Genomic DNA, 14,384 nt, shown 5'->3' with positions numbered 1-14,384 from the left:
TTAGGCCACGTTGTCAAATTTGGCGGGCAGCGCAGACATGAACTGCTGACACAATCTTTCCTTCCTCAGATGAGGGCTATTTGGGCCTTCAGTTATTAGGAAAATGTTCTGGAACTAATAATTTGGCAGTTTTTTAATTTCAATCGATATTTATCAAAAATGCATATATTTCTCATATACTGAGACTTTCGATTAACGAAAAATCTGTTACACACTAAATTGGAACAATTACGTTTTTTAACAGCCTCACAGCAAAAAAACATACCCGGCAGATTGCCGGAAAACAGCCGCCGTTGATTCCCATAACTCTATTGGGATTGAAGGAAAAGAAAATATCAACAAACATTGATTTTTGTTAACATTTTTAAGTGCGATTTTTTTTGATGTCATTTCGTAATTGAACATACTCCTGTCTCTCGGAGAGAGGCTACAGGGTCTAGTATCAAAACCAATAAGCATTATAGATAGTAACTAAAACTTATGAGAACAAAGTTCAAGTACCAAAACATATAGCTCAAAAATGGTCAGAACAAGAAATTTTGTCTCGCAAAAGGCCTTCATCAATTTTTAAAAACTTCAACCTAAGACTAAACAAAACAAAAAATCACAATAAACATGAAAAATTGCACCATTTTGAGCCCAAAATTTCCGAAAAATGACCATTTAACCTTAAATTAAGGCCATCCCAGCAGCTGCACCACTATAAGCTTTTGAAGGACTACTAAAGCCCACTTTGGGCGTCTAATGAAACTTAATGCCCGCTGGGCTTTACCTGTTTATCACGTTTTGAAAGATCAAAGTCATTAAAAAATGTGTGAACACATCCTAAAAAAAACACAGCGCACCAATACAATTCAAATTCTTTGAATTTAAAAAAAAAATTAGGAGCGCTATAATGACCGCCTGGAATTGAGGACGCGGCTATTAACGAAGAAATTACCATTGTTTGGAAATTTGTGTTATCCTTCTCGTCAGATTTCCAATTTTTACTCTAAAGTTTTACATTTACTCAACTTGTTGTTAGACAAAAATGATATGACAAATAGCAGGTCTATAAATTTAAAGTTACGACTGTTGTTGCGTTTCTGCTCCGATCAGTTTCATACCTTTTAGTTGGCATTAATTAGGTCTACTAGAGGTTGACAATGAGTTTTTGATTTAAACTGAAAATGTAGAAAGAATTAAATATAATCGGAAGATTCAATAACTGCTTTTTGATTATTTTATTTTTCTCTTTGCACAAATTTCAGCTTCCTGATCGTTCCATGTCCATCATTGTTCCAATCCAGAGTTGAGTGATATTAGAATACTTGTCCAGCGCAGAATTTCAAACTAAAATGATTTGCTTGAAATGCGCTTTTCCGGGGAGTTATGCAGGTTTAATTTTTTTATGAGCGTTAGCCTCACTCTCGTTGTTTTATTCACATTTTCCGTAATTTTTGCTCAAATTGGCGAAAAATATGATCAAGTTTTTAACGAACGTGTTTTTTGTTTTACGCTTAAAGTTAAAAGAGGATAGTTGAATTGTTTGAAATGACTCTTTTAATCTTTTTGGCTCAAAATTCGGTTAAAATTTTTGAAAATTCAGCATTTTTCATGAAAAATGACACCAATTATGCTTCGTTAGGCCCCGTTGTCAAATTTGGCGGGCAGCGCAGACATGAACTGCTGACACAATCTTTCCTTCCTCAGATGAGGGCTATTTGGGCCTTCAGTTATTAGGAAAATGTTCTGGAACTAATAATTTGGCAGTTTTTTAATTTCAATCGATATTTATCAAAAATGCATATATTTCTCATATACTGAGACTTTCGATTAACGAAAAATCTGTTACACACTAAATTGGAACAATTACGTTTTTTAACAGCCTCACAGCAAAAAAACATACCCGGCAGATTGCCGGAAAACAGCCGCCGTTGATTCCCATAACTCTATTGGGATTGAAGGAAAAGAAAATATCAACAAACATTGATTTTTGTAAACATTTTTAAGTGCGATTTATTTTGATGTCATTTCGTAATTGAACATACTCCTGTCTCGCAGAGAGAGGCTACAGGGTCTAGTATCAAAACCAATAAGCATTATAGATAGTAACTAAAACTTATGACAACAAAGTTCAAGTACCGGGCATCTAAAAATGGGCTTAATGGGTTTATCTCGTTTCTATTTCTGACTTTGATTTTTTATACTGACTCTCTTCATTTTGAATTGCTTTGCTGAGCAGCTGCTGTTTAAAAGGACTTTGAGCAGAATGACAGAAGAGTGAAACTAGCCTAGAGAAGTCGAAAAGATTTCACGCAAAATGTCGAAAAAGCGGCAAAATGGGTAAAGCAATAAAAAGTTCGATTAAGTAAAAAAAATAGGAGCGCTATAATAGCCGGCTGAGAAGATGAGGGCGGCTATTAACAAGAACAGTTTTCCCATCGTTGATTTTCGCGAACGGAAATGATTTGGCTCTGTCCTTTTTAAAAAAAATTCTGCTTTTTTTTATCGCAATTACAGACGAACCTGTTGAAGTCAGACACCTTAATCTATATTTTGTATGTCACTGAAATAGAGTTATGAAGTTAGTTTACATTCAAAAATGTATAGTTCCAGTGAAAGATAATGGTTAGCTTTGTATTGATTGAGTTCATATTGTAAAAAAAACTCGATCAGACTTCAAAAAGAAGGCCGGTTCGATTGTCCTGATTATCCCTCCCTGTTGTATCATTATTTAGTAGTGTTCGCCACCATAAGTTCGATGGGAACTCTTAGCAATTAATTGGGCGATAACTGGTTTGAAACGTTTGCCGTACCTGTGAGCATCATGATGAGAGCATTATTGACCCGAGGATCTTGAGTCGTATATCCTCCTTCGCCTAGTATATTGCAAGAGATGATCAACTTGTAGAGTTCACTCAACCAGGTCGAGGACAAATACACTAACACTCCACTTTCATGCACTTCTTCTATGAATTGTTTTTGAGTGAGCGGCAACCGCCCCCCATTGTTCTCGTAATAACGGCTGCCTATCAACTTCAAATTCAAGAGCAGGGTATAATAAGTGGCTATGTATACACCATCTGCGTTGAGTATCAACATTGAGTTATTCGACGAGTTACTGTTCGAGGAATCCGATCGTTCAAGAGACTCATTTGGACCTCGCAACAGATATGAACTCTTCGACTGCTTCTGCTGTTCAGCAACCTCTGCGCAGAAATCGGACGCAAACTTTAGCAATAAATGATCAACTTCAATTCGCTCTGTGACCCGGAGAAGACTAGGTAACTCTGAAATCAGGTGCTGGACGTAGTCATTTGCACACTGCCGTTCTTCCTCGACCTTTTCTTGGGCAAGTCTTTCAACTTCGACGCGACGTTCTAAGGCTTGCCTTTCACTTTCAATATCAGGTAACGTCTTCGTGAGCTTTACACCTTGTTCCGGGTCATCCGTTATGTCAAACATTTTTGCAGCTCTGTCATCGTTGACTTTGTTATCGGGTTCAGCTGACTAAAATCGAACGCGAATTAAGAACCAAAAACAACCAACTACTGTCGTAATAATTGCCCCAAAACAATTCCAACTGCCGCCTCAAGTGAAAAGATAACTAACTTTTTAAAAAAGGTCAAATTCAACGGTTAACAGTTTAAAATTTAACGATAACCAACAACGCACACGAAGTGAAGGTGCAAAGAAAAATCATGACTTTATTAGAATATTCTAAAACAGACGTAAAATCGACATTCGCGACCGTAAAGTGACAAGGTTTAAAAAGACATTAAAAAAGATACTAATTGCTGTAAACTTCGTTTTGGAGCAATCAATCAGAATTTGAGTTACCAAGAACAGAGTTATAAGGAAAAGATCACATTAAGGAAGAAAGGACTGGAACAGAACTATAGCTACGCTTTTCATTACCACCTGGTCTACGTTTTCAAGCAACCATGCAGCAACTTTCGAGTCTTTACTTTTAACCACATCCAATTCGCAGGGAATATTTCCGTTTTCTCCATTACTCACTGGACCATCAACGGGGTAAGGTTTGTCATTATTTGCAAGGTCAATTTGAGACGATAAATTCAACTTTGAGACCATAAATTGGGGAGCAACGGGTGGAAGGTTGAAGAGCAAGAAGCGCTCTTCTTCTGTGGGTTCAAGCATTATACAACTACTACTTGTGCTCATACTCATCACATCTTGAGGCATTCCGTTCCCATCTTTATCTGATACATTAACCAAACTTTGTCCATCATTGTTAACTAAAAGAATCGAGCCAGACTTTGTTGAAAAAGGACTACCACCAGTGTGTTGTTGTTGCCTGCAACACCCACGCCCATAAACTTCCTCATTTTTGCCAACTCCTTCACCGCAACAGGCATTCACAAGGGGCATGTCATCATCACTAGCCACATTATAACTAGCATCATAAACCTCTCCACCAAAACTACTGCCATAATTTACCCCGAACGAGTCATAGTTAAACTGGTGCGCAGAGAAACCATCGAGTGCTGGTGATCCCCGAGTCACGCTACCAATGGACTCGGCAAACTCTAAAGGACTGTGCTGAATTACTCTGTTGTTTCCAGCGTCAACTATCGGAACCACCTCCGCAGCTTCCAGATCCTCGTCCAGATTTCGGATATCTCTGGATTCCTTGATGAAATGGTCAGCTTCATTAACTTCCACAGAAATAACATCTCGAGGATTTCCTGGCTGTATTGGTTCTATAAAAACGTTATCTTCATCTTCATCGGTGACAAAGTTATTCTGGTTGTGAGTGAGGGTCTCTTCGTGATCGTCGGCATCATCCGATGTAGTTCCAAGGGAGCGTAACTCCTCGCAAGAACCCGATCTGACCGATTCAGAATCATGCTAATTCAATTACAACGTTAGTAAAATTAGAAATACAAATGACATACGGGCAACCTAAATCAATGGATCGTCACAAACACTAAATGACAACAAAACTCGTGCAAATAAGACAACACAGCTTTTTTGAAGGTATAAATTGCCCACTTAATTACTTCAAACATGAACCGACGAACATCGGACAAACTACTCTCGAACGACAGGCGGGGCTATTTAATTCAGAGGGGGTTGTAGCCTACATGGATTTTTATCGGTGCAAAAATTGCGACTAGGTAGGGATTCCATACCGCAAGCTACATCGTTCTAGATTGGAGCTTTTTAACCACGTAATTTCTCATGGCCTTGTAATTTCGTATCTTACAATCGATTTTGAATAGGAGCAATTGAGATCACGCTAAAATCAAGAAGTCAAGCATGAAAAAGTCTTTCGATAATGGAAAACCAAAAAGTTCTAGAAGAAAAGCGCAAAAAAGTATTACAAAAAAGACACACGATTACAATAATTGCTCCAAACATTGTTCGAGAGCAATAACACGATCATCTAAAAAAAAACTTGAAGTTCAATGAAGTGAGCGCACATTATAAAAACAAAGCAGGCAGATTGCCGCAATATAGCTCCAATGGAACTCCTTGACCATCCTTAAAACTGAATTCAAAAAGATAGCAGGTTTGTGTCAGAGCGCAATTTTTAAGGTCAGTGAGACCCGTCAAATTTTAGATGCACCAGATGAGGACTCTTGGAGGAGTAAAGTTTGGGACTCAGTTTTGGTGCACTCTATTGGTCTTCATTAGTGAATGTAACTAAAAAGCTCATTAAGCGAGTGCAAACAGTCAAATTTTCGAGTGAGTTAAGTCAAAAGCCTATCACCCAATTGACCTAAAAGCTGAACGAGGAAAAATGACGTCACCAATGCAATTTTAATTCAAGAACGTTAGCGATGATCGCCAAATGGTCGCAAGAATCACCGATGGAGACGATTAATCACAAAAACAACAGAACAAGTCCTGAACTACAATTCAGACTTTTCATTGACTAAACAAAAAACATCTAGAAAGGACTAGGTTTGGATCCGGAACAGCATTCAGAAAAACTATCAAAACTCCAAAGCGCAGTGAGTCAAACTGTTCCAAATGAACAAAAAATTACCATCCAGAAAGCCAATTTTTATTCAAAAACCGTTTTCGCAATCTAATTTAAAAATAGAGTGAAAAACATTCACGTCCCAAAACCATTCCCTTTTTTGGTCAATTTCCTTTTTCAGCGTGATCAAAATCACTATTCCAGCTTGACTGCAAGAGTGGTCTTAACCAAAAAATTGTCTTTTTACAAGATAGTATCTACCCGAACAATTAAAGAAAAAATTACTCTTAGTTATAATAAAAGTAAAAATGTAAAAAAAAAAACAAATCAAATTATCAAATTTGAATTGAGAAATTAGAAAAATTCAAATTCCCTTTTACATAATGCAAGCACACACGCCTACCAAAAGCTTTCGTTCATGCAATAAGGAACACTAAGTTAGTGAGCCTATCATAGCTTGCCTAATTTTTTGGGCTATTGCCCAAAAAATTAGGCAAACTATGATAGGCTCACTAACTTCCCCATTTTTGACAAAAATGAACAAACGGCAGAAACATTTCCGAAAAATAGCCGCCTTTCATCCAATCGACACATATCGACATTGAAACAAAAAACAAAAAAATACAAAATGGACAGAATTTAATTCTAAAAGTCAACAACTTATTGGATGTGCAGTTTCAGTTAGAACCATGTCAGCTTCTAAACTAAAGGCCATTAAACACAATACTCATGCCAACTAGCAATGTCGCTAATTAACTGTGATAACCTAATGCCTTTTTGACATAATGACCAGGCTTTATCGGCTTATCCCATTTCTTTCAGTTTTGCTCATTTGACCTCGACTGTATTCCTTACATTGTTTAATTCACGGAAAGAAATTAAAGACTATTCAGTTGCAACAATAAGTGCGGTAAGACTATTCAGTAAGAAAGGAGTAAAACGTAAAATTCGAGTGATTATTGTAATTGTTGACTCAAGTAAAACAAAAAACTTGATCGAAAGTTAAAAGGAATTAATAGGCATAGCAGGAAAAGTCCTGAAAAACAATCCAAGCAATTGAAACATAACCGACTAACGTCAGACTGATTACTCCCAAAAAGCGCTTGAACATTGTGCAGGGGTGGGAATGGGTTGAAGTGAGGGGGGCTGATGTGCGAGAGTGGCGAAGTAGGGGGGGGGGGTGGGTGGGAGGGGATAAAGTCAAAGACCCCGCTTCACACATTCAGTGTACGTCTCCAAAACAGTTTCAGTGAATCGCATGCTAGGAGACTAGTGAGCTGAAAGGCTGTAACAGAACTTAACGCCTACTGGGTGCTACTTATTTATCCCGTCTTTGAGGACGAAAAGTCAAATGGGTCATACAAAAAACCGATCAAGCGAAAAATCGCATAAAAAGAGACCACATGACAATACAACTGCCACAAACTTGGACTTAGAGCAATTAATTAACTATTGGCTTGACCATTAATAATTTTACTGCAACATGAAAACCTAGTCAACAAAACCCACGAACCAAAATGCACAAAATAGAAAAAATCCCATTCATTTCAGTTTTGCTCATTTGACCTCGACTGTATTCCTTACATTGTTTAATTCACGGAAAGAAATTAAAGACTATTCAGTTGCAACAATGAGTGAGGTAAGACTATTCAGTAAGAAAGGAGTAAAACGTAAAATTCGAGTGATTATTGTAATTGTTGACTCAAGTAAAACAAAAAACTTGATCGAAAGTTAAAAGGAATTAATAGGCATAGCAGGAAAAGTCCTGAAAAACAATCCAAGCAATTGAAACATAACCGACTAACGTCAGACTGATTACTCCCAAAAAGCGCTTGAACATTGTGCAGGGGTGGGAATGGGTTGAAGTGAGGGGGGCTGATGTGCGAGAGTGGCGAAGTAGGGGGGGGGGGGTGGGTGGGAGGGGATAAAGTCAAAGACCCCGCTTCACACATTCAGTGTACGTCTCCAAAACAGTTTCAGTGAATCGCATACTAGGAGACTAGTGAGCTGAAAGGCTGTAACAGAACTTAACGCCTACTGGGTGCTACTTATTTATCCCGTCTTTGAGGACGAAAAGTCAAATGGGTCATACAAAAAACCGATCAAGCGAAAAATCGCATAAAAAGAGACCACATGACAATACAACTGCCACAAACTTGGACTTAGAGCAATTAATTAACTATTGGCTTGACCATTAATAATTTTACTGCAACATGAAAACCTAGTCAACAAAACCCATGAACCAAAATGCACAAAATAGAAAAAATCTGATAATTAGAAATTCTTGTAGAAGATTTAGAAACTCAGGAAGATTTAGTGTTTAGAGAATCACTAAAAAACACTTGAAATAATCACTCAATGCTTTCTTATAACAATTACAAAAATAAACATGTGTGGGAATTAATGACAGAAGGAACAAAAACGAGGCAAAAACTAAAGAAATTGGCAAAAGTCATTTTTCAAAGTCAAAAACTTTCAAAATAATATCTTTCAAAGTCAATGGCATCCAAGTCAAAGGACTTCAAAACTACATGTCAAAATCTTAAACTACAGCAAATGTGTAAACTTGAGACGTCATCAAATACCTCTTAGCAGTTTAAATGGTTGATAAAGGGATGGTAGACCTACAAATGAAGGCAAGATACACAATTTCAATTAAACATTTCGAAAACAAACAGTATCTCTGTCAACGGCAAAGTTAGCTAAAAGTTGCAGCCAAAAATTGACCAAAGTTAAGCTGTACTAGAAGGCCAATAACAACATTTTTTAAATCTAAACGATAAGACCACATGAAAAACAATATGCACAAAGAAAACAGTCAACTTTTTAGAACGGCGGGCGTCGGAACAGTACAAGCGACTGCTAGCAACAGAAGCTGCCATATAGGTGTACTTATTGCTCACTAGAAATTAATGAAAACTTTCACTAGTCATACTAAATGATAAGACATCGGAAAAGCAACATATTTTTGCTCATTAACTCGCAGAAAACTTAATTAACTCAATGAGAACACAAATGAGAACACAAATTAATAGCATTAATCATATTAATAGCAAATTATATTAAGAGCATTAAAGAGAAGAAACACTGCACGCAGAAGTCAGATAGCAGAATAAGAGAAAATCGCTTTCAAAAACCGAAAACTTGTTCAAAGATCAATATCTCACTCCACTTTAGCGGTAATATGAAACGAAACGCGTTTCAAATCTATTATCTTTTTCGATCCGTTTACTACAACAGCATGATTAAAACATAAACCGACTAATGTCGGAAGAATTGCTCTTGAACGACACCGGTGGAAAAACATTTGACCACGTCGGTATTCGAACTATTGACCTCCCGATCCCTAACCACAAGCAGTGACCACTCGGCTATCAGACCCTTCTTGCTGCCATGCTGCAACTGATTATATATTAGCAACAAGCTTTACTTCGGAGTGAGAGCAAAAGAGATCAATCAAAATGAAGAACGAAAGCGTGAAAAGTCACTTGAAAAGTCAAAGAATGCTCTACAAGAAAAACGCAAAAACGGTCACGCGAAAAGTTTGCAAAAAAGACCAACACGTTTACAATAATTGCTATGAACTTCGTTCAAGAGAAATCAATCACCAGTCTAATTCGACTTCTCTCTGGTGTAAAAAAGACAGAGCAATAATATAAACAGAGTAATTTGGATTGCTAAAAAGAGAAAACCTAAATAATAGCAGCTGAGAGGCTGAAGGCTTTTATTAAAAATCTCGAAATAAACTCAGAGCTCAAAAGACCATCAAAACAGAGCTAATACTATTTTGATAGCCCATTGAAACTTTTAGAGCGAACAACATTAGTTATAACTAAAGAAAAACTTTGTAAAAACAGCACATTAACAAATATTCGCTCGCTTACAGACAATGGTTTCACACCTCCATTTCTCTTTCTCTCGAAAACAGTTATGAACAAAAAAACCACTATTTTCGCTCAAAACTTCAAATCTGCTCTGAAGTTAAACAACTCTGCTCTGAAGTTAAACAACTAAATTTTTCACCCTTTTATTTTCTTGCTTTTAAATTCACTGCAACAAAGTTGACAAAAAAGACTTCTCTTATACTCCTCATCGAGTCGTAAAAAGTCAGCTCCCCAATACAACTCAAATTCGTTGAATTGTGAAAAAAATTGAGATCAATAATAACCTCGCTATCGCTTCGCGCCTATTAATGAGAACAACAATAACCGCGCTTTTCAAGGCAATACTTACAATATTGCTATGAGCTGCTTCATCATCATCGCCGTCCTCGTCGGCTGAATCTACCAGGTGACTGAAATCCGTGGCCGGAGCCTCGCCAGCACCGCCGGTTACAGCTGCAGAAGTGACTGCCAGACTGGTGACTGAGCCACCGACTGACCCTTGCGAATGAGACAACCCCAAAGAGCCCCGCATCTCTTCGCCCAGCGATCTGTCCTCGTCTGATTTTAAACAGCCGATAGCTGGAGCTGAAAAACACAATCCATTTACATTTCATATTTTCAAAGCTTTAAAGCTGCTAAATTGGATTGGAACAAAAGGTATGATTTCACAGAGAGCGAAAATGTCATATAATTTAGCCCAAAAACGACGCGAAGAACCAAAATTAGTACATCTCTTGAATTCACTACCGAAAGACAAAAAGATAGAAAGTCAGTTGCAAAAGATAAATTGAGCATGGAAGCATAGAAAATGACCTTGGATTCTTAACAAATAAATAAAGGTTTTATAGGTTTATTCGCCATCCTGGGCAATGTCACCAGGTTTTAAAAAAATAGATAATAGCCGGCTAAGTAGCTGACGTGGCTATTGATAAATTGAAAACCATTTATGCCTCATTCTCGGAAGCCTCCAAACAAGTTTCTCCGACCCTAAAAGCAAGACTAAAAAGAGAACTATCTGAGTAAAAAAGCAAGAATACGTTAATTGCGAAGAACCTTCAGTCAAGAATATAAGTTATAATCTTCAGTTTATATGAAGATTGCTTTAAAGCTAAACAGTCATGTAAAACAGCCCTGCACATGTCTTGCGGCTTAGGTCAGGTCTAAATAGTTCAATAAGAAATATTTCATTTAGTTAGAACAATTTACCTCTAAAAAGTGAACAAAGAGGCCATTGAGTGAGTTAGGCCCCATAATGTTAAATAACAGTAAACACTTATTGAGAGACCAGTAAAGTCACTAAAACATAACCGACTAACGGCACGCGAAGTGATCTCAGACGTCTGACGAGCGGCTAGTTTCATCAATAGCTAGCAGCTGCTTAGGGAGACTAGCTTTAGGGAGTGCTTGGCGCGTGCGAGGGAGTCCAAACTCGAACTCTCCTTCACACCATGAATTTTTGTCTCTTAAGATTAGAAATGCGTACGCACATTGGGATAAAAACAAAAAAAAATCAAGAGATAGAAATAGACAGGCATTTTTCCTAAGTTTCAAAAGTGTTCTAACTCAGCTTCTAAATTTAAAGCTATTAAGCTTAATTTCAGCTAGCAAACGCTCTAAGGAACTTTGATAACCTAATGCACTAAGACTCAATGACCGCGCTCTATTGTTTTAAATCGGTTCTTCTGATTTGCCCTTGCAATTCATTATATTGGGTAATATTGTTTGAATGATTTCTAAACTCTCATAGAGTTGAAACACTGAGCCAGGCATGTCACAAAGTACAAGTGAAAAAACCGACATGTATAATACAAAAAACATGAGTGAATGGTAAAATGAACTGGAAAAATAGGAGAGCGCCTCCGAGAGGCTGCCGTGACATTAACCATAATATGCTTTTGTTTGGAAAACTAGGGCAACAGAGCTGGTTTTAGCCAATTTTAATAAATGCACCCAATCGGACTAATTAGTCCGCTACGTGCCTTTCTAAAGATCGACAGACAAGATGCCAGTAAAAACAAATGCTTTTCATTTATATCTTTAAGATCAATTACAATCACAACAGCAACTCCATGTCCTTCACGCGAAAAAACTGCTCATCAGGTCTTTCATGACCAAATGTCAAATGGTAAGACGGAAAACATTCAGGAGAAAATTCTGTGGCAAGAGAACTTCGTTCGAGAGCAACTAAACACAACCATCGAAATGTCGAAAATAACTCTGAAAAAGACTAGCCCGGAATATGAAAAAAAGATACAGATCTGAATTGATCGAATTGCCGATTAAACCTATGTCAAAATCTTTGATTAACATTTTCAAAAGTTTACCGCCTTTACTGATAACATAGCCGGCAAATTGCAGGAAAATAGCCACCTTTGTCCCACTTGACGCACATTGGGATAAAAACAAAAAAATCAAGAAATAGACATAGACAGAAAACTTTCATAAGTCTCACAAAGTGTTCTAACTCAGCTTCTAATTTTAAAGCTATTAAGCACAATTTCAGTTAGCAATCGCTCTAAGGAACTTTGACAACCTAATGCACTAAGACTCAATGAACAGGCTCTATCGTTTTACATCGGTTCTTCTGATTTGCCCTTGCAATTCATTATATTGGGTAATATTGTTTGAATGATTTCTGAACTCCATTCAGTTGAAACACTGAGCCAGGCATTTCACAAAGTACAAGTGAAAAAAAAGACATGTGTAATACAAAAAACGTGATTGAATTGTAAAATGAACCCGAAAAAAAGGAGAGAGGCGCCGCGAGGCTGCCGTGACATTAACTATAATGTTCATTGTTTGGGAAAATAGGGCAACAGAGCAGGTTTTAGCCAATTTTAGTAAATGCACCCGATCGGACTAATTAGTCCGCTACGTGCCTTTCTAAAGATCGACAGACAAGATGCCAGTAAAAACAAATACTTTTCATTTATATCTTTAAGATCAATTGCAATCACAACAGCTACTCCATGTCCTTCACGCGAAAAAACTGCTCATCAAGTCTTTCATGACCAAATGTCAAATGGTAAGACGGAAAACATTCAGGAGAAAATTCTGTGGCAAGAGAACTTCGTTCGAGAGCAACTAAACACAACCATCGAAATGTCGAAAATAACTCTGAAAAAGACTAGCCCGGAATATGAAAAAAGATACAGATCTGAATTGATTGAATTGCCGATTAAACCTATGTCGAAATCTTTGATTAAAATTTTCAAAAGTTTACCGCCTTTACTGATAACATAGGCGGCAAATTGCAGGAAAATAGCCACCGTTGTCCGACTTGACGCACATTGGGACAAAAAACAAAAAAATCAAGAAATAGAAATAGACAGAAAGTTTTCATAAGTTTCACAAAGTGTTCTAACTCAGCTTCTTATTTTAAAGCTATTAAGCATAATTTCAGTTAGCAATCGCTCTAAGGAACTTTGATAACCTAATGCACTAAGACTCGATGAACGCGCTCTATCGTTTTACATCGGTTCTTCTGATTTGCCCTTGCAATTCATTATATTGGGTAATATTGTTTGAATGATTTCTGAACTCCATTCAGTTGAAACACTGAGCCAGGCATTTCACAAAGTACAAGTGAAAAAAAAAGACATGTGTAATACAAAAAACGTGATTGAATTGTAAAATGAACCCGAAAAAAAGGAGAGAGGCGCCGCGAGGCTGCCGTGACATTAACTATAATGTTCATTGTTTGGGAAAATAGGGCAACAGAGCAGGTTTTAGCCAATTTTAGTAAATGCACCCGATCGGACTAATTAGTCCGCTACGTGCCTTTCTAAAGATCGACAGACAAGATGCCAGTAAAAACAAATACTTTTCATTTATATCTTTAAGATCAATTACAATCACAACAGCTACTCCATGTCCTTCACGCGAAAAAACTGCTCATCAGGTCTTTCATGACCAAATGTCAAATGGTAAGACGGAAAACATTCAGGAGAAAATTCTGTGGCAAGAGAACTTCGTTCGAGAGCAACTAAACACAACCATCGAAATGTCGAAAATAACTCTGAAAAAGACTAGCCCGGAATATGAAAAAAAGATACAGATCTGAATTGATCGAATTGCCGATTAAACCTATGTCAAAATCTTTGATTAACATTTTCAAAAGTTTACCGTCTTTACTGATAACATAGCCGGCAAATTGCAGGAAAATAGCCACCTTTGTCCCACTTGACGCACATTGGGATAAAAACAAAAAAATCAAGAAATAGACATAGACAGAAAACTTTCATAAGTCTCACAAAGTGTTCTAACTCAGCTTCTAATTTTAAAGCTATTAAGCACAATTTCAGTTAGCAATCGCTCTAAGGAACTTTGATAACCTAATGCACTAAGACTCAATGAACAGGCTCTATCGTTTTACATCGGTTCTTCTGATTTGCCCTTGCAATTCATTATATTGGGTAATATTGTTTGAATGATTTCTGAACTCCATTCAGTTGAAACACTGAGCCAGGCATTTCACAAAGTACAAGTGAAAAAAAAAGACATGTGTAATACAAAAAACGTGATTGAATTGTAAAATGAACCCGAAAAAAAGGAGAGAGGCGCCGCGA

At 37.3% G+C, this 14,384-nt stretch overlaps 1 protein-coding gene across 6 annotated transcripts in view; it reads right to left on the bottom strand.

Annotated features, from left to right (window-relative positions):
* LOC142336312 (brefeldin A-inhibited guanine nucleotide-exchange protein 3-like) overlaps nt 1-14,384 on the bottom strand; it is a 179,254-nt gene that overhangs the window by 123,381 nt on the left and 41,489 nt on the right. For 5 of the 6 annotated variants that reach the window (XM_075385052.1, XM_075385054.1, XM_075385056.1 and 2 more), the window contains exons 11-13: nt 10,166-10,401; nt 4,444-4,854; nt 2,799-3,492 (exon numbers count right to left, since the gene is read on the bottom strand). In XM_075385052.1, coding sequence (XP_075241167.1) covers nt 2,799-3,492; nt 4,444-4,854; nt 10,166-10,401 — 1,341 coding nt within the window. The remainder of the gene's footprint in view (nt 1-2,798; nt 3,493-4,443; nt 4,855-10,165; nt 10,402-14,384) is intronic. The other variant, XM_075385057.1, reaches the window with a different exon arrangement.

This window comes from Convolutriloba macropyga, chromosome 3, assembly GCF_964194025.1.
Source record: "Convolutriloba macropyga chromosome 3, txConMacr16.3, whole genome shotgun sequence".
Taxonomy (NCBI): domain Eukaryota; kingdom Metazoa; phylum Xenacoelomorpha; order Acoela; family Convolutidae; genus Convolutriloba; species Convolutriloba macropyga.
The sequence above is the reverse complement of the archived record's forward strand: the minus strand, read 5'-3'. Positions and strand labels throughout refer to the sequence as shown.